This window comes from Jaculus jaculus, chromosome 3 (genome assembly GCF_020740685.1).
Source record: "Jaculus jaculus isolate mJacJac1 chromosome 3, mJacJac1.mat.Y.cur, whole genome shotgun sequence".
Taxonomy (NCBI): Eukaryota; Metazoa; Chordata; class Mammalia; order Rodentia; family Dipodidae; genus Jaculus; species Jaculus jaculus.
Genome location: NC_059104.1, coordinates 109,819,086 through 109,838,944, shown reverse-complemented (window position 1 = coordinate 109,838,944; position 19,859 = coordinate 109,819,086). Strand labels below are relative to the sequence as shown.

The window sequence follows — 19,859 nt, the reverse complement described above, 5'->3', positions numbered from 1 at the left end:
CTGACTGCAACAGCAAAGTTGGCACCAGAGAAGGATTGCTGCTAGACACTTGACTATGTGGCTTTGGCACTTTGGAGCTGATTTTCAAGAGGAATGTGAAGGATTTCAAACCCTGGCCTAATGGATGCCTTGCAGTGCTGTAAATAGAGTTGTACAGACTAGTCTGGTCAGAGTTAAAAGACCTGAATGCAGTAAGAACTATGGACTGTGAGGTTTGGTTTGTGTGGGTGAGAAAAAGCTTTGTCTGGACTAGCCTAGAAGCAGTTTGTGTGAAAGGCTTGCTGTTATGTCCATGTCCTGAGAATTTATGCAGGGTTGCTTTGCATAGAAATAGACTGGGATGAGCAGAGGTATAAGGCGCACAAAAAAAGAAAAGAAAGAAATCAATCTTTGGGTAAACTGCTGCCTGTTCAGCTGCAAATGAGATTATAATGACTGAGATTGGTCCAGCTGACCTGTATTAGGACAACAGAAATAATGAAATCTTTTGAAGGGGCCTGAATGCTGAAGGAGTGTCCACTTCTTCAAAGTCTGCTTTATTCCCCCCTTATAAACAAGTTGGCACGCCACCTGGTATTATGGACTATGAGAAGTGCAAGAAAGAGAGGGTCATTGAATTTGCAGCACAGTCTTGTGTTTTGGAAACAGCTATGGGCAGTGTACAGCTGAATTGCCTGGAGACCCAATAGAGCCATGGGAATAGACCCTGGATTGCAGTGGAGACCCAGTGGAGGTGCCAGGACCACAAGACAGCTGCTAAGGAGAGCTGCCGGCTCGGATGAAGTTTCCTGGAACTGTGAGTAGCCTACCTAGAGGGGCAGAAATGGAATTTCAGAGACTTCTTGTTGTTTAGAATTATCGAATTTGGAGACTTGTCACTGGCTAGAGCTGTTGGACTTGGAGCTACAGAGTTTGATGTTTGCCCTGGTTGTTTAAAATCTTGTGTTGGTTGAATATTTCTTTGCTATACCCAATGCCATCTTTGCAGTGTGAATGTTTATTCTGTGCCATTATGGGCTTTGGGGAGATTTTTTGGTATTATGGCTCAGTGAAAAGACGCTGGATTATGGCGATGTTTGAACATCATTAGGATTCATAAAAACTGTGGGGACTTTTAAAGTTGGACTGAATGCATTGCACTTTACATCATGGACGTCTGGAGTTTGTTTGCAGAGGCTGGAAGCCCTGGCGCGCCCATTCTCTCTCTCTCCCTCTATCTGTCTTTCTCTCTGTGTCTGTCGCTCTCAAATAAATAAATAAATAAAAATATTTTAAAAAAAAAAGCATGAAGTCATATAAAAAGTCCAACAGACACCTTCCATGTACACATTACCTCCCTTTGGTAGTCCTTTTCTTGTCACACCAATCCAGCAACATTTCCCCAAATTGGAATGGGTGAAAGCAATACTCTGTTTTCAACTTTTTAGTATCCAAGGCTCACTTATTATATGCACAGGGGTCAATAATTTTAGAGTAACTTTGTTCCAGAGGCTCATCAAACTTTAGGAGTTAAAAAGTAAAATAAAATCAGTAGCAGAGTACTAATAATGAGAATACACATCAATTCTGTGAGCTGTATGTGAACCAAATTGTTGCATCATTACTTTTCCCTCCCAAACTACCAAATATTCTAGGGATCACATGTTTAAAAACACTAAGTCATCAAGAAAAAAAAAGTCAAACTTTCTCCCTTGCCACCTACATGTGATAGACACACAATCCTTGGCATTTAAACATTTCTACTCATGGCTGATCCACACTGACTCACACCACTCTGAAGGATCTTGTTTGATTGTTGTAATCCTCCATCTCTTTAAACATATGTCTAAGAAGAATCAAAAACGGATACTCTTTTCCACTGAAGTACAAACATGCTTTCTTAAGTATCCACACCTTAAAGAAACAGTGACGGTAAAGATAAAACTTCTTTTGCTCCTACTGCCTATGTATACTCCCTGCCATCTTACAAGCTATCATTATAATTTGTATTATTAAAAGCTGGTATCTACAGGCTTTTGCAGTTAAAGTTTTGTTTTATTTTGTTTTGTTTTTGAGGCAAGCCAAAGAGACTGACACCCTCCCCCCCCCCCCCGGTTTTTATGAAAAAGTGAGAAAGAGAGAGACAGAGAACTGGCACACCAGGCCTCCAACTACTGCAATCTAATTCCAGATGTGTGCCATACCTTGTGCACATATGCAACCTTGTCCTTTCGTGTCATTTTGTATGTCTGGTATATGTAGGACCTGCAGACTCGAACATGGGTCCTTAGGCTTTGCAGGCACTTTAACCACCAAGCCATCTTGCCAGCCCAAGTATTCTTGATTAGGTTGCCAAAAGTCTCTGTTATTGCTCATTGGGAAGGCATATCTTTGTTATTTTTGTTTTATCCTTCTGTTTGCTGAGAGATGTTCCTTCTTCCCTGCCTCCATGTCTCAGGACATAAAGATTCAGTCAAGAAGAAACAGAAGGTATATTGCAATCCACCCAAAGACTACAAGTTTCAAGAAGACAATTAAGCAAACACTTCTTACTTTACTAAGAATTTAGAATGATGAGCAGATGCTTTGAAAGAAACATAACAATAACATCTGTTATTATCCTGTATACAAGAAAAAAGCACAATAACCTCATTTTCTTGGATCATAGCTATATTTATGTAGTCCCTTTTACGATTACTTTCTAAAAAGCAAATCCAATTTTCCTACTAAAAAAGTGCTATCACAGACAGACAGACACACACACACACACACACACACACACACACACACACACACTCATACAGAAAACCTTCAGGAAGGAATAATTAAAGAAACTCTAATCCAATGGCACTGCTATACCCTTGAGTCTATTGCCATTACTCTTCTCCTGCTACCCGTGCTCACAGATCACTTTAATTATTCTTCTCTTGCCAGGTAGCTCACATTTTCTCCCTTGCCTAAAGATCCTTAAGAACCTGGCATCCTTTTCTTGTCCTCTGGTCTACAATGGCAAACTGCCAAGAACGACATTCAAAATTTCATAAAATATCATACTGAATGGGTTGGTTGTTGATTAAATTTATAAACTCTAAATTAAGGACATATTAGGTTTTATTCATATTAATTACTATCCTAGACTTCAAACTCCTACGAATATTTAGCTAATATATTTTGCACCAAAACATAAGTGACACATTTTATCTCTAAGAATAGTAAGTTTAAAAGATTACATTACATGGACCACTATGGGACAGATAATAGGGATATAAGTGTTTGGGGGAAGGGGAATGGGAGGGCAAGGGAAGATACAAAACTAAATCCAGAATAAATTGGTACTACAGAAACCTTTCTCCTGGATTTCAGACTAAAAGATATAACCCTCAACAGAAGTATGCAGGGATTGTCCAGTAAGAAGAGCCCTGGAGAGGGTGAGATGAAGACTAACCCAAAAACATTTGGCTCTGGCTGGTAACTCCAAGTACCAGAAATCAGCTGCAACCTACAGTGAACTACTGATTAGAGAGATGTACAAGATCCCCCAAACAAGACAGGCTTTGGTCCAAGCACTTGATTATCCACCTGAGGTAAAAGGTAAGACTCTATTGATGAAGACACCACATGCTGCCTCCACAGAACATCATAGATTCAGATGGAATCTGGAAGGAAGTCAGTTTCCAGATGGTCTGCATAAACGTCTGGAAAATGCTATATGAAGTGCTGAGGGAAAATGGCCAAAAATCTTGTGTGCTAACTGGGGACACTGCTATACTAAAGCAACCAGCCTGACAATATGGACATGCCTATGTAATAGTAGCACCCAGCCAAGGTGGGTAACCAATGGCTCTCTGGCTAAGAGACCGACTCAGTGGAAAGGAACACATAGCTAGACCTGGGAACTGAATCAGAATCCCATGGAGACCAAGATTGTGGACTCCAATAAGAAGATCTCATTAGTCTTTGGCCAAAAGACAGGCTACACCCATAAAAATCTCTCTCAACAATACTTATCCCACTGAACCTATGCTGACCTCATTCTCTGTTGAAGAATTTGTTTTTCTTTTTCAGAAGGCAGCAAGAAATGTGGAGATAACTACCCTTTACACATGAGTCAGGGCCCAGGTGAAAGCACAGAAAAATTGGAAAGATGAGCAAGAGTGCTGCTTTAGTGGCAAGCCTGACAATCAGCACCAGATTGATGCATACAAGCAGAAATCCAGAAGCTGCTGAGAGCATATCACTAAAGTAGACTTAAAATAACTTGCCACAGCTCAGAAAATCTTGTGGAAAAGGGGGCCAAAAGATTGTAAGAGCCACAATTAGAAGGGAATGTCCAGAGGCATTGCCCTGCACCCCCACACACACAATGACTGACTGCTGCTCTCATATCCCATAGCCCACAATCCCATGGTAAATCCCAATAATCCCACTGAGGAACACCCTCAGTGGAATGGGGCAGGGAGGGAAGAAATTATGATACTAGTACATGATGCATCCAAAAGAAGATTCTAAATAATAATAATAATCAAGCTTAATAGATGACTCAGCAGTTAAAGATGCTTGCTTGCAAAACATTTAAAAAAAATAAAAAGCGGGCTGGAGAGATGGCTTAGTGCTTAAGTGCTTGCCTGTGAAGCCTAAGGATATTGGTTCAAGGCTCGATTCCCCAGTACCCACTTAAGCCAGATGCACAAGGTGGCACATGCATCTGGAGTTCGTTTGCAGTGGCTGGAGGCCCTGGTGTACCCATTCTCTCTTTCGCTCTCTGCCTCTTTCTCTGTCTGTCTGTCTGTTGCTCTCAAATAAATAAATAAAACAAAAAAATTGAAAATAAATAAATAAATATTCATAGGGCCCCAAAAGAATAAAGGAGTCAGTAATAAAGATGAGCATATTCAGAAAAGAGTAGAAGAATGGATTTTAAAAAAAAAAAAAGCTGGTCACAGTGGCACATGTTTAATCCCAGCACTTGGGAGGCAGAGTTGGAGGACTGCCATGAGTTCAAGACCAACCTGAGACTGCATAGTGAATTCCAAGTCAGCCTCAGCTAGAGCAAAACCCTACCTCAAACTAACCCCCCCCCAAAAAAAAGGAAACTGTAATTGATGAATTTACTCATATTACATGACAAATAAAAATAGCTCTTGGGGGCTACAAAGATGGATCAGCATTTGAAGTAACTTGCTTGCAAAGCCCGAGAGCCTGAGTTTGGTTCCCCAGTGCCCACATGAACCCAGATGCAGAGTGATGCATGCATCTGGAGTTTGTATATGGTGGCAAAAGGCCCTGGCACACCCACTCCTTCTCTCTCTCTCCCCTTGAAAATAAATAAAAATTTTAAAAAAGAGAGCCTTTGTAAATAAAAAGCAATTTAAAAGTAGGCAAAACACTATTTAATTAGGAACAAGAAAAAAACAACAGAAAACAAAAGTATAACTAACTCATAAATACTTAAAGAGAAAGTACCAAGGAAAAATTCTACTTCTCAGCTATGTATATGTATGACAAAAGATTAAAAAAGGGCTGGAGAGATGGCTTAGCGGTTAAGCGCTTGCCTATGAAGCCTAAGGACCCCGGTTCGAGGCTCGGTTCCCCAGGTCCCTCGTTAGCCAGATGCACAAGGGGGCGCACGCGTCTGGAGTTCGTTTGCAGTGGCTGGAAGCCCTGGTGCGCCCATTCTCTCTCTCTCCCTCTATCTGTCTTTCTCCCTGTATCTGTTGCTCTCAAATAAATAAATAAAAAATGAACAAAAAATATTTAAAAAAAAAGATTAAAAAAAAAGTTCAGTGATACCATCTGCCAAGAATAAGGAATTTACTATATATATATATATATATACATATATATGTATATATATGCTTTTTTAATGTAAATTAATTAGCATAATGTGTAAATCAAAATACACAAACATTTTTACAAAAAAAATCCCACTTCTTAAGTAAATATACAGCTATATTTAAATAGCATGCTAACTAAAACACACACAAAACTTTATTGGAAGCCCAGTGTGGTGGTGCACGCCCCTTTAATCCCAGCACATGGGAGGCAGAGGTAGGAGGATCGTCTTGAGTTCAAGGCCAGCCTGAGACTACATAGTGTGTTGCAGGTCAGCCTGAGGTAGAGTGAGACCTACCTCCAAAAACAAAAACAAAAACAAAAAAACAACTTTACTGGAGCATTAAAAGAGCAATATGCTGGGCATGGTGGCCCACACCTTTAATCCCAGCACTTGGGAGGCAGAGGTAGAAGGATCGCTATGCGTTCAAGGCCACCCTGAGAGTACATAGTGACTTCCAGGTCAGCCTGGGCTAGAGAGCTCTGCCTCAAAAAAAAAAAAAAAAAAAAAAAGAGCAACAAGCTAGAAATAACCTAAAATTCTTTCATAAGAGACCAATAAAAAATACTACATCATACCTTAAATTAAAATTAAATGTTTAAATTAAGTTAAAATTAAATTATTTTAATATTGAATACTAATATTAAAATAGAATATTTAAGAGCCTTTCTATAGATACCTTTTTAATATATCTACATTTTACATATAACTATTCTTAGCTAATGTAAAGAAAAATCTTTAAAAGATGTTGCCTGGAATAAAATAAGGCTCAGAATAGTATGTACATTATATGGAGGTGTATGTTATCTACTTATGTTATATATTGTATACATATTACAAATATTCAAATACACTAAATACACCAAACATTTGAAAGTACACTGCTAGCAAAGAAGTGACAAAAAAGGAAATCTGCTTTTATTTTATAGTGTTTAAGCTTAAACTTTATACTAATATTCTTATGTCTACCTGTTTCTAGTCTAAATTTTGTTCATACATTTATTACTTATATTACAAATAGCTTGTTTTAAAATACTAAATTATATATATATATACACATATATATATATATGGACATAATCAATTCAAATGATCTCTCCAATCATTTCCATTCCTATCAGACCAAGAAATCTGTCAGTTGTTAACTTTTCCACAATACAGAACAATGACTTATGTACATCACATTCCAAAATCCATCTTTTCTGTAAACTAGAAGAATTTTCTAGTCCTCAACTGAAAAATATTTCACTTCTTTAGAAACACACACATATAACTCACATACGTATTTTATACATGTACATAGTATATTTGTATTATTTTCAGCCTTTCTCATACACTGCCAACATAACTTTCACTAAGGTTATTAATAAATCTTCCAAAATTAATATATAAAACATTCCCTTTCAAAGATGATTCATGGTTCTCCCCTTAACCTTCTTTGAAAACCAAGCTAAACAAGCATCAGAAGAGATGAAATCTAGTCTAGAAACTAAAGCAAATAACAAGATAATAATAACAGTAGTAGTAATGGGTAAGATTTATCACATTCTAGATACTATGCTTTCTTGTTCACATACATACACAAAATGTATCTCATGCAAGAAACTCATAAGAGATCAGATGTCAATCTCTTATAAGATTTATAGCCCTAGAAAATGATTGGTACCTACAGAGTTGTTACATATAAATTTGAATTTCAGGTAAACAACAAAGGGTTTTTGTCATAAGTATGACCAAATTCTGCAAAGGAATTACAAACTTTTATTTGGTAAGTCTGGCAATCCCAGTTATATATAATGACAGTTACAACTCCCATCCCCTTGATGTACATATATATTTATGAAGAGCAGAACTCAAACTATGAGTTCTTCTAGTTCTAAAATCAGTTTAACTTTTTGTCTAAGTTTCATTGGTTTCAAATTTGCTAGAATGCCTACATTTTTAATAAATTCAAGATATCCCACAATAATGTTCAGACAAACAAATGGCTCTAGCAATCCTTCACTGACTCTTCCTAGTGTCCTTCCCTTGATGTCAGTATTTTAGATCAGCTCAAAAATAATTTTTGAGAGGAAGGGAGGAGGATACTTAATAGGTTGATATTATATATATGTAATTACAATGATTGTAATGGGGAGGTATTATGATGGAGAATGGAATTTCAAATGGGAAAGTGTAGGGGTGGGGAGGGAGGGAATTACCATGGGATATATTTTATAATCATGGAAAATGTTAATAAAAATTAAAAATAATAATAATAATAATTTTTCTTTTAAACACATATAGGTGATTCCTAGATTTTTCTTTTTCACCCCACTCAATCATGGAATTCAAGGAAAACCTGAAAAGCAAAAAAAAAAAAAAAAAAAAAAGGAAAGGAAAAGAAAAGAAGAGCTTCAAATCTATAACATCAAAATTTTAAAAATCTGCTAGGCACAGCGGCACTATAAGGTAGGAGGATCACCATGAGTTTGAGGCCGGACTAAGGCTACATAGTGAGTTCCAGGTCAGCCTGAGCTAGAGCAAGACCTGTCTCAAAACAAACAAAAATACTTAACAAAGCTAAGAAAGTATACAGTCCTAAGATCACAAAGGACTGCTTATAGTGAGCACCTGGATTATAGTACACCTGTCAGAAGCTTACAATTTAAGACACAGAAATAGGAAGCAATTATACAACCAGATAAAATACTAAGTCGACTGCTTGCATACTTGGCTCAGGTGCAGGCACAGAAACCAGAACCTGCAAATTGCCCAAATGATAGGCCAGTACTAATGGTTATCAGAAAATAAGGGCTTCATCCCATTGGCAACTGGAAACTAGAAAAAGTATTCCACCCAAGGTATCTGGAATGAAGCCTGAGCAATTTACTTTCTCTAATCCCTGTTATTCAGTCAGTACCATAGGATTTCTCTCTATTTTTCCAGAGAGGAAAGCTCTACCATAACCTAGCACCCATTTGATGGGCTCCATCCCTCAGTCCAGGCTTTGCCAGGTGCCTCCTATTGAGTTACACACAGTGCTTATAGTCTCCTGCTTCAGATGAAGTCATTAACAGAGCAATTTGTCAGACTCCCCACTACAAATCAAACTACTTATACATCTATTACAATTTTTCTTATTACAAAGGAGGCCAGCTCTATAATCCCATGTTTGATCCTACCTGAGGACCCAAATTTAAAATATGTGTGTGTGTGTGTGTATGTGTATACATATATACATATATTATATACATGCATATATTATATACATGTATATATACTCACACACACACACACACACACATATATATATACACATACATACATACATCCAGCAAATGTATACCTGGTTTCCTGCAAATGTCCACTTCTTGGTGAGTCATCTCTTAAGCTCTCTGCCTGTGATGTTTCTCTCATGGCTCCAGGAAGGGGTCGGTGGTCAGTGCTGCTATGAGCTTCCAGTGGCTTTTGATCTAAATGCTTCTTATCTCCTTCTCTCCTGCAAGACCAACTCCATGACATCACACTGTCTTCACTGTCATCTGTAGGTTTTCGAAAACCACAATGCAAAGAAGCCTGAGCACTTAATGCTGAAGATGAAGTAGATGGTTTACGATCTCTGCTCTTACTGTGAAATGACAGTTCTTCATCATCAGAGGGTCTTAAGAATTTAGGTCTCAAATTTCCAGGAGAAGAGAACTCTTGATTTTGTCTGAAGTTGGATTCTCTTTGACATGTCTCTAATGACCCAGATTTCATGTCCTTCTCATCACCTCTGATTGTATCATTACTGCTACTGCTCGCATGGCCTGTTGTGCTATGTCTATCCTTTGAATATTGATTATACTTTACTAAATCTGACTTTCTACTTTCTTGACTATGTTGAGTTTTATCTGAATATGATGGTTTTCTCCACCGTTCTCTTCTATAATCTTCTTTTTTCAATGCAACTTTTTCAGCTTCTTCTAATCTTGACTGAAATATCTCCATTGACTACAAGGGAAAAAAATAATATATCTAAAATTTAAAAAGGCTCAGTGACTTGTTTCTGACATGCAACTGTGCCATGATGTGTTACCAAGTAGTATAATAGACATACCCACCAGTCAAGGAAGCATGCACTAATCCCACACAAATACTTCTTCAAAGGTAAGAAAATATCAAAAAATAGCTGAATAGTATAGGAAGGTCTCAAAGGAGGGAGACACTTATATCAAATGTCCAGTGCTAACACAGTATCACACAGATAGAGAAGACATAACTTTTTAAAAATATTTTATTTATTTAGTTATTTGACAGAGAAAGAGGGAAAGGGAGAGAGAGAATGGGCACGCCAAGGCCTCTAGCCACTGCAGATGAACTCCAGATGCATGTGCCCCCTTGTGCATCTGGATAACGTGGGTCCTGGAGAACTGAACCTGGGTCCTTTAGCTTTTCAGGCCAATGCCTCAAACACTAAGCCACCCCTCCAGCCCTGACACAACTTGTTTTTAAAAGAATTTAGGAGTGGGGAGATGGCTCAGTAGATAAAGTGCCTGTCACATAAACAGAAGGACTGAGTTTGGATTCCCAGAACCCGCATAAAAAGCCCAGTGATGTCACACCTGTAATCCCAGAGCTGAGGGCACAGAGACATAATGGCTAGCTAGTCAAACCAAACTGATGAAGTTTAAGATCAGGGAGACACCCTGTCTCAAAAAATCACTGAGGAAGACACCTGATGTTAACGTCTGGACTCCACATGCATGGGCATATCAACATACATGTGCTGATACACATATGCATATACACACATACACATACACAATTCTCTATATTTTAAAAAATGATAGTAAATAAGATATTTGTTATAATAAAAAAGACACACAAATTCTATAGAACTTATTATGTATATATTAATACTTCTGGAAAGAAACAAAGATAATAGAAGAAAAGCATTGATAAAAACATTAATGAGCTGGATGTGGTAGCACATGCCTTTAATTCCAATAATCTGGAGGCAGCAGGAGGAGGACTGCTCTGAGTTTCAGGCCACCCTGAGACTACATAGTGAATTCCAGGTCAGCCTGGGTTTGAATGAGACCCTACCTCAAATAAAAGAGAGAGAGAGAAAAAAAAAGCAAAAAGAAAAGCCAGGCATGGAGGTGCATACCTTTAATCCCAGAACTCAGTAGGCAGAGGTAGGAGGACCGCCATGAGTTCAAGACTATCCTGAAACTACATAGTGAATTCCATGTCAGCCCGGGCTAGAGTGAGACTCTACCTTGAAAAAAAGAAAAAAAAAAAAAAAAAAAGGAAAAAAAATATTTACTTCCTAAATACCAAACTAAAAACAAAAATCCTTCATGTAGACTGGACCCAGTAAACAAGCAAGCAAGATGGAGTGTGTGTGTGCACGTGTGTGTATATGTGTATATACATATACACACATATGTATGTGTGTATATACACATATACACACACGTACACACACACACACACATATATGCATGTATATGTATATGCATATGTATGTGTGTATATACACATATACACACACGCGCACACACACATATATGCATGTATATGTATATATGTATATGTCTGTATATGAAAAGATATATATACATATATATGTATATGTGTGTGTGTATATATATATGCATGTATGTATATATAGAGGGGGGGCTATATAGATAACACATTTCTGAAAAGGAAATACAGCAAGCCAGTTTGAAAATACATATTGATGACTGGAATATACCCAAATTTCAACAGTAGCTATCTCTAGAGGTATAACTAAAGAGTTTCTCCTACATTATTTAAATTTTCTTAAAATGAAAAAATGCTAGTTATTAAACTTGCAAGGAAATGGATGGATCTGGAAAGTGAGGTGACCCACTTATTGAGGTACATGTTCTCTCTCATATGTGGATCCTAGCTATAAATGTTTAGAAATGTATGTGAGTTGGAGTAAAACTTGGTAACAGAAGCCTGTAAACTAGAAATAAAGGGAACACAAAGAGAGGGAAGGGGAATTAATAGGATAGTATTGTACATGTGTAAGTAGAAGAACAGACTAATGGGGGTGGAGAGGCCTAAGTGAGGTCAGGGGAAGAAATTAAGTAAAGGAAAGCAAGGGAAAGGGCTCATCAAAATCTAAGAGGGTATGATTAAGCCATATGGAAACCTTTTTTGGACAATGGTACACCCAGAAGCCTTACATTGTTACTAGAAATAAATGGAAAAACCCTGTTGCTAAAGACTCCACATGCTTCAGTTGCGATGTCAGTAAGAAATAGTGCTGAAGCTGAGCTGAAAACCTCCTCCCAGTAGACCAGCTGACAGAAAGCTGGAAAAAGCTACACTCTATGTAGCTCTATGGGAAAAAGAATAAGTCATCAGTGGAGATAAAACAATGATCTGAGCGTGGTGGTACATGCCTTTAATCCCAACACTGTGGAGGCAGCAATAGGAGGACTGCCATGAGTTTCAGGCCACCCAGAGACTACATAGTAAATTCCAGCCTGGGTTAGAGTGAGACCCTACCTCAAAAAAAAATTTTTTTTTCTTTGATTATTAAAATAGTGGATACTGGGCTGGAGAGATGGCTTAGCAGGTAAACACTTGCCTGTGAAGCCTAAGGACCCTGGTTCAAGACTCAATTCCCCGGGCCCACATTAGCCAGATGCACAAGGGAGCGCACGCATCTGGAGTTCATTTGCAGTGGCTGGAGGCCCTAGCACACCCAGTCTCTCTCTCTCTCTCTCTTTCTCTCTCTCTTGCTCGCTCGCTCGCTCTCTCACTCTTTCCCTCTTTCTCTTTGTCTGTCACTCTCAAATAAATAAATAAAAATAAACAAAAATAAATTTAAAAAAATAGTGGATATTGCAAGCCTTAAATTGGGCCAGCCAACCTGAATGAGCCAATGAGTGCAACAGTGGCATGTCTCTTATAGAAAAAAAACCAACCACTCTCTAATTGGACTGGAGGCCCACTCCTTGGGAGGGGGATACATGCCTGGCACTGAAAACCTATGATGGGGGAGGCCATGAACCCCAGGAGTTTAATGCCTCATGGTGTCGGGCTAAATGCACACCAAACTGCCCGATAAGCACTTCTCTTAATGGTCATATCCATATATTAATGCTACTCTCACTTTTGATAACAGTAGCTTCACCTTTCAGATGGCAATGACCTCTGGGATGACTCTAAGGGCACCACAGTGCTGAGAAGAAGTGACAGAGTGTGTAGCACTGAAACATCTCTATCACACCTTCCAAGGCTTAGTATCCATTGCAGAAGAGGTAGCAGAAAGAAAGAAAGAAAGAAAGAAAGAGCCAAAGGAAGGGTAGAATTGCTTGCAATGCTCTCCAAATAGCCTGGATATCTCTTACCTTGCAGTGTCCAGTACTTCCTACACAAGACCCTCATCATAAGAGGAAAACATGATATCAAAATAGAGACTAAATGAGTGGGGGAGTAGATATGATGGAGAGTGGAGTTGCAAAGAGGAAAGTGAGGGGGGAGGGAATTATCATGGTTTATTGTCTATAATTATGAAAGTCAATTATGGAAAAGGGGGCAGAAAAGATTATAAGAGCCACAGGTTGAGACATCATGCCCAGAGTCATTCCTTACCCCTAAAAATAACTGCTACTCCCAAAATTCATAAACCACAACCCCATAAGCAATACCTACTGAGGAGCATCCCCAGTGAAATGGTGGCAGGGATGAGGAGGAAAAGAGGGTACAAATTCATGATGTATCCATACAAAATGTTGTTAAAAATAATAAAAATTAATTAATTAATTAAAGTAATTTTAAAATTAAAAAATGAAAGTGAGAAATACTATTTTTACATCACAACATATACATCTTAAGTTTTACATATTTAATTTTTATAATTTCTAAACTTAATAATTTACCACTTACAATTTGTAAAATTATGTCACTTTTACAGTTATACTGTTTACATGCTAAAAAGAAGAAAATTACTAAGAATATGAAGATAAGAAATATGGTATCAATTCAATTGAAACCAAAGCTAAGGCATTAAACTTTTTACATAACTACAAAAATAGTACACATTTACTTAAGATACTTACCCCATATCTTTCAGCCACAATATCCTCAAAATTTCTATTTTCTTTCTCAGCTTGTTCCTTCATTCTTTGATAAGACTTTCTTAGCCAGCTTAATCCACCATCCTCTACTCCTGAAGCTAAATTCCAATAATACATGATTACCAGAAAATATTTATTGCTTCTACAACTTATAAAATATAAAATAAAATATTTTCATTAAATATTTAACAGTTGTAAAATTCAATATATCTAAATTCCTATTTATTTAAGCTACAGCTTTATCACTATGAAGAAGCAACAAGCAGATAAAGCTAATCTTAAAAAAATTATAATTTAAGGCCAGGCATGGTAGCATATGCCTTTAATCCCAGCACTTGGGAGACAGAGGTAGGAGGATCGTTGTAAGTTTGAGGCCAGTCTGAGACTACATAGTGAATTTCAGGTCAGCCTTGGCTAAAGTGAAACTCTACCTTGAAAAAAAAAAGCCTATAATTTAAAATACTGAGTATAAAATGATATAATTACAGGAAAGATAATATGTACCTAGTAGTATAAAAAGATATAAAGAGTTACAAAAAACAAGAAAAGTTCAAGATCATTTCTAACTGGAAAGTCAGACAGAATTCCATAAAGCAAGCTCAAAAATTAGTTAGATTTCTATTGAGACACATAGATGACATTCTTAGAAACAAGGGACATATAGGAGAAAAGGTTAAATGAGAAACAGTAAAGGATAACAAACAATGCCAAATGTATACTAAAACAAACTTCTTTTAGGTATGATTAACAACATTACATATTTGAATGCCTTTGATGAACTTTATTAAGCTACTTTAAAATAGATAGATAGATAGATAGATAGATAGATAGATAGATAGATAGATAGATATCAGACTTTTGATCTGCATCAGGAATTTAATTAATCACTTAAATCAAATTTCTGTTACTGGGGACTTTCAGGTAATATGGTAGGTAGCATAGTAGCTATGCCCAAGCAGCCTAGGGAGGGAATTAAGCAGAAAAAGAGCAAAATACACTCTTCTAACAAAAAACAAGGTGCATAAGTTATTATCAACCACAACAGAGAAGCAGGAGAGACTCAGATCTAGAAAGCAGGAAACTGGCCAGAATCCCACAGAGGCCACCAGCAGCCCCACCCTGCATGCCCGCCACCCAGCGCAGAGCTGCAGGAGCAGAAACCAGGTAGAGGAATTTCCCATTCACATCAGCATCCTTTACAAAGTCAAGAAACCTGAAGGAGGAGACAGCAGAGACCAGCTGAGCAACTGCTGAAGGAGAACACAAACTGGACCAGCTGAACAGCGATGGTACAACTCCAGGCATCTTTCATAGCCTCCCTTCCCCAACCATCAGTGCCATGAACCTCCCAAGTATTCATTCAGCCCCCAGCCACATGGAATCCAGCACAGCCAATCAAAACACCAGATCCATAGTGCAATAGAGAAGGAGCAAGGTGGGCACTCAACACTGGTGAGACTGGAAGGCCTGCACTGTAAGCGCTAATCTCACTTTCCATGTCAGGGCAAGTTATGTGTTACATATTTTTGGTTGGCTTTACCATTCTCAAATAAGGTGTATTTTGGTGTTGACTAATGTTGCCTTCGATTTTCCTTGATTCATAGGGCCTTTATCATCATCTTCTGTCATTGGAGCAAGGTCTGACTCAGACCCAGGCTGACTTAGAACCCATTTCAGAACTGAAATCTCAACCTCCCAGTTGACAGGATTAAGGTTGTAGGACAACACACACCCTTAGAGACATTGGGTTTATTAGATTGTCTGTTTTAATCCTCACTACTTCATAAATACTCTATGCTGGTTTGGACTGAATTTGTATACTGCACAGGTGAATTTTAGAATTTTCCAGTAAATTGCTTCACCCAGTATACCAGAATACACTTAGGGTCATGTCTGCTATTTTCTTGGAGTACAAGAGGTATACTTGGCACCTTAAACTCCTACCCTGAAGACATATAAAGTCAGATTTATATGGCTAAGAGCATTGTAGATAATCAGAAAACCCAAGAATCAAATAAACTCAAGATGCAAAAATCTCCACATTACAAGAAACAAAAAAATCAAGACAATACAGTCCCATTAAAACTATAATTCCGCCGGGCATGGTGGTGCACGCCTTTAGTCCCAGAACTTGGGAGGCAGAGGTAGGAGGATCGCCTTGAGTTCAAGGCCACCCTGAGAATACATAGTGAATTCCAGGTCAGCCTGAGCTAGAGTGAGACCCTATCTCAACCCCCCCAAAAAACTATAATTCCATCAGAAATGACCTCCGGTGAGTCTGTTATAGATGAAATGCCTGACAAATGTTTCAAAGAAATGATTATATCTGTACTTAAAGAAATCAAAGGAATCAAAGAAAAAAAATTCCTGAAGGAAAACATAAGGAAACTAACTTAATGAAACAAAGGGGTGAATGAAAACATGAGTAAGGAAATAGAAATAATGAAAAGTACCAATCAGAAATATTAGAAATGAAAAACAGAGTAAATCAAAAGAAAACTCTGTAGAAATTCTCAGCAGCAGAATGGATCAAGGAGAGGACAGAATATCTAAACTAGAAAACCAGGTAGCAGATCTAATACAATCCAACAAAGAGAAAGACAAATTAATAGGAAGGTATGAATAGAAATTTCAAGACATTCGGGACACTATGAAGAAATCAAACATAAGAACTCAGGGCATAGTAGGAGAAGAATTTCAGTCCAAAGCCATAGCAGGTAATTTCAATATCATAGAAGAACTTCACCCAAATAGAGAAAGTAATGCCAGGGCAGATATTGGAAGCCTTTAGACCACCAAACAAACAAAATCAGGAAAGCACCTCTCACTGTCATATTATAATTAAATTACAAAACACATATACTGAAGAAAATATATTGAAAGCACTTAGAGAGAAAAATCCAGTGGCATACAAAGGCAAGCCAATCATGATAACAACAGATTACTCAACATAAATTTTAAAAGCTAGAAGGGCTTGGAATAATATCTTCCAAATTCTGAAAGACAAAAACTGTCAACAAAGACGACTTTAATCTGCAAAGCTATCCATCCAAATAGACAGAGAAATAAGCGCATTCCAAAACAAAAGCAGACTAAGGGAATATGTAATACTAAACCAGCTCTACAGAAAATACTTGAAGGTATTCTTCATGCTGAAGAGAAAGAAAAGCATACATATAAGGAAACAGGAAAAAATAAACCCTACCCAAATAATAGTTAATACGAGAGAGTAAAAGAAAACTAGAAAAATTAAAAAACAAGAATATACACCCTTCAATAACTCTTAATACCAATGGCCTCAATGTCCCAACCAAAAGATGCAAGACTACAGACTGGGCTAAACAGCAAGATCTTCCCATTCATTGCCTCCAAGAAACCCACCTTTCCATAAAAAGACAAGAAATTATTTCAGCATGAAAGGTTGGGACAACCGTATTTCAAGCAAATGGGTCTAGAAAACAAGCAGGGATTACTATACTAATATCTAACAGGGTAGACTTCAAATCGGCATTAGTTAGAAAAGATAAAGGTCACTTCATATTGATTAAAGGAACACTTCAACAGGAAGACATTACAATCCTAAATATATAACCTAACATGGGAGCTCCCAATTTTATCAAACACTACTAGAACTAAGGTCATAGATAACACCAAACACAGTTGTAGTGGGTGACTTCAACACCCTCCTCTCATCAATTGATAGGTCATCCCGGCAAAAAATAAACAGAGATGCATCTGGATTAAATGAGGTCATAGAACAAATGGACTTAGCTAATAGATATCTACAGAATATTTCACTCAAATGCTGCAGAATACACATTCTTTTCAGCAGCACATAGAACATTCTCTAAAATAAACCAAATTAATGACTAATGGAAATAATTCCTTGCACTCTAGCTTATCACAATGGGGTCCAACTACAAATCAACAGCAAGAAAAACTACAGAACATACACAAAACCATGTAAACTAAACAATATGCTACTAAATGATGAGTGGGTCACTGAAGAAATCAAGAAGGAAATCAAATAATCCATACAATCAAATGATGATGAGAACACAACATAAAACTTTGGGACACAATGAAAGCAGTTCTAAGAGGAATATTTATAGCTTAAATGCCTATATTAAGAAATTTTAGGCCAGGAGTGGTGGTGCACGCCTTTAATCCCAGCACTTGGGAGGGAGAGGTACGAGGATCGCCTTGAACACCCTGAGACTGCATAGTGAATTCCAGGTCAGCCTGAGCTAGAGTGAGACCCTACCTTGAAAAACCCAAAAGAAAAAATAAATAAATAAATAAATTAGGCCAGGTGTGGTGGTGCACACCTTTAATCCCAGCACTTGAGAGACAGAGGTAGGAGGATCACCATGAGTTCAAAGCCACCCTGAGACTACATAGTGAATTCCAGGTCAGCCTGAGCTAGAGTTAGACCCTACCTTGAAAAACAAAAAACAAACAAAAAAAAAAAAAAATTAGGGAGCTGGAGAGATGGCTTAGTGGTTAAGCACTTGCCTGTGAAGCCTAAGGACCCTGGTTCAAGACTCAATTTCCCAGGACCCACATTAGCCAGATGCACAAGGGGGCAAAGGCATCTGGAGTTCGTTTGCAGTAGCTGGAGGCCCTGGTGCACCCATTCTCTCTCTCTCTCTCTCCCTCTCTTTCTTTCTCTCTCCCTCTTTCTTTCTCTATTGCTCTCAAATAAATAAATAAAAATAAAAAATATTTTAAAAATTAGAAGGATCGCAAGTAAACAACTTAATGTTTTACCTTAAGGTCTTGGAAAAAGAAGAACAAGGCAAACTAAAAATCAGTAGATGGGAAGAAATAATAAAGAATAAGGCAAAAATTAATGAAATAGAAACCAAGAAAACAAAGAATCTATTGAAACAAGGACTTGGTTCTTTAAGATGATAAACAAGATTGCTAAACCCTTAGCAAATCTGACCAACTGGATCAAAGATCTCAATATCAGACCTGAAACTCTGAAATTGCTAGAGGAAAAAGTAAAGGAAATCCTTCAACATATTGGTATAGGTAACAACTTTCTGAATATAACCCCAGTTGCTCAAAAAATAAAACCACTAATCAACTACTGGGACCTCATGAAATTAAAAAGCTTTTGTACAGCCATGGACTCTGAATAAGACCAAAGAGGCAACCTACAGAATGGGAGAAAATCTTTGCCAGCTATACATCTGACAGGGAATTAATATCTCAGATATACAAAGAACTCAAAAAACCAAGTAAAAAGAAATCAAACTGTTGAAGATAGGCAGGGCTCTGGGTTAAAGCAAACCTAAACTGTCTGACATGAAGACCCCAGGCTAAGGAGAGGTCATGGCAGCCTGAACCTCAGGTCATATCTCGGGGACCAGACTGGCAGGGGAGCTCCTCCTCCCATTCTCAGGGGTTGCAGTGAGCCAGGATCCTCCCCCCATTCTTGGGGATTTCAGTAAGCCTGGACACACGGACAAAATCTCAAACCCCATGATCAGCAGAAAGGAAGGCCACTGCTCCTCCAAGCACAGAACACTGGACATTTGGATAAGACTTAGGCTTTGCCCATAACCCTTTGGCCTTTGGCCAGTTGCCTGGGAAACTACTTTTATGGTATCAGCCAGAAACCTTTGCACAGCCCATCCCCCATACCCTATACTTTCCCTTTGCCACTGCCTATGTCCCCATATGCTAATTAGGCATCAGCAAGCAGCCTTGTACATCCAATCCCTTAGGACCCTCTTCCCACCCTCAACTTCTTATAAACCCATTTCCCTGACAATAAACCGAGAGCTGTTCACCAAAACAGACTCCCAACAGTGATTCTCGTGTGCTCACCACCACAGTTGCCTGAGATGCCTTGCAGGTCTGCAGCCGGCCCAAGGACCCAGGAACCCACATCAAAAAAACACAGTTAAAAAAAAAATGGGCTATGGAACTAAATAGAGACCTCTCAAAAA

At 38.1% G+C, this 19,859-nt stretch overlaps 1 protein-coding gene across 1 annotated transcript in view; it reads right to left on the bottom strand.

Moving 5' to 3' along the window:
• Positions 1-19,859, bottom strand: part of Cwf19l2 (CWF19 like cell cycle control factor 2) — a 99,535-nt gene that overhangs the window by 57,303 nt on the left and 22,373 nt on the right. The window contains exons 7-8 of the mRNA XM_045146331.1: positions 13,882-13,997; positions 9,141-9,787 (exon numbers count right to left, since the gene is read on the bottom strand). Coding sequence (XP_045002266.1) covers positions 9,141-9,787; positions 13,882-13,997 — 763 coding nt within the window. The remainder of the gene's footprint in view (positions 1-9,140; positions 9,788-13,881; positions 13,998-19,859) is intronic.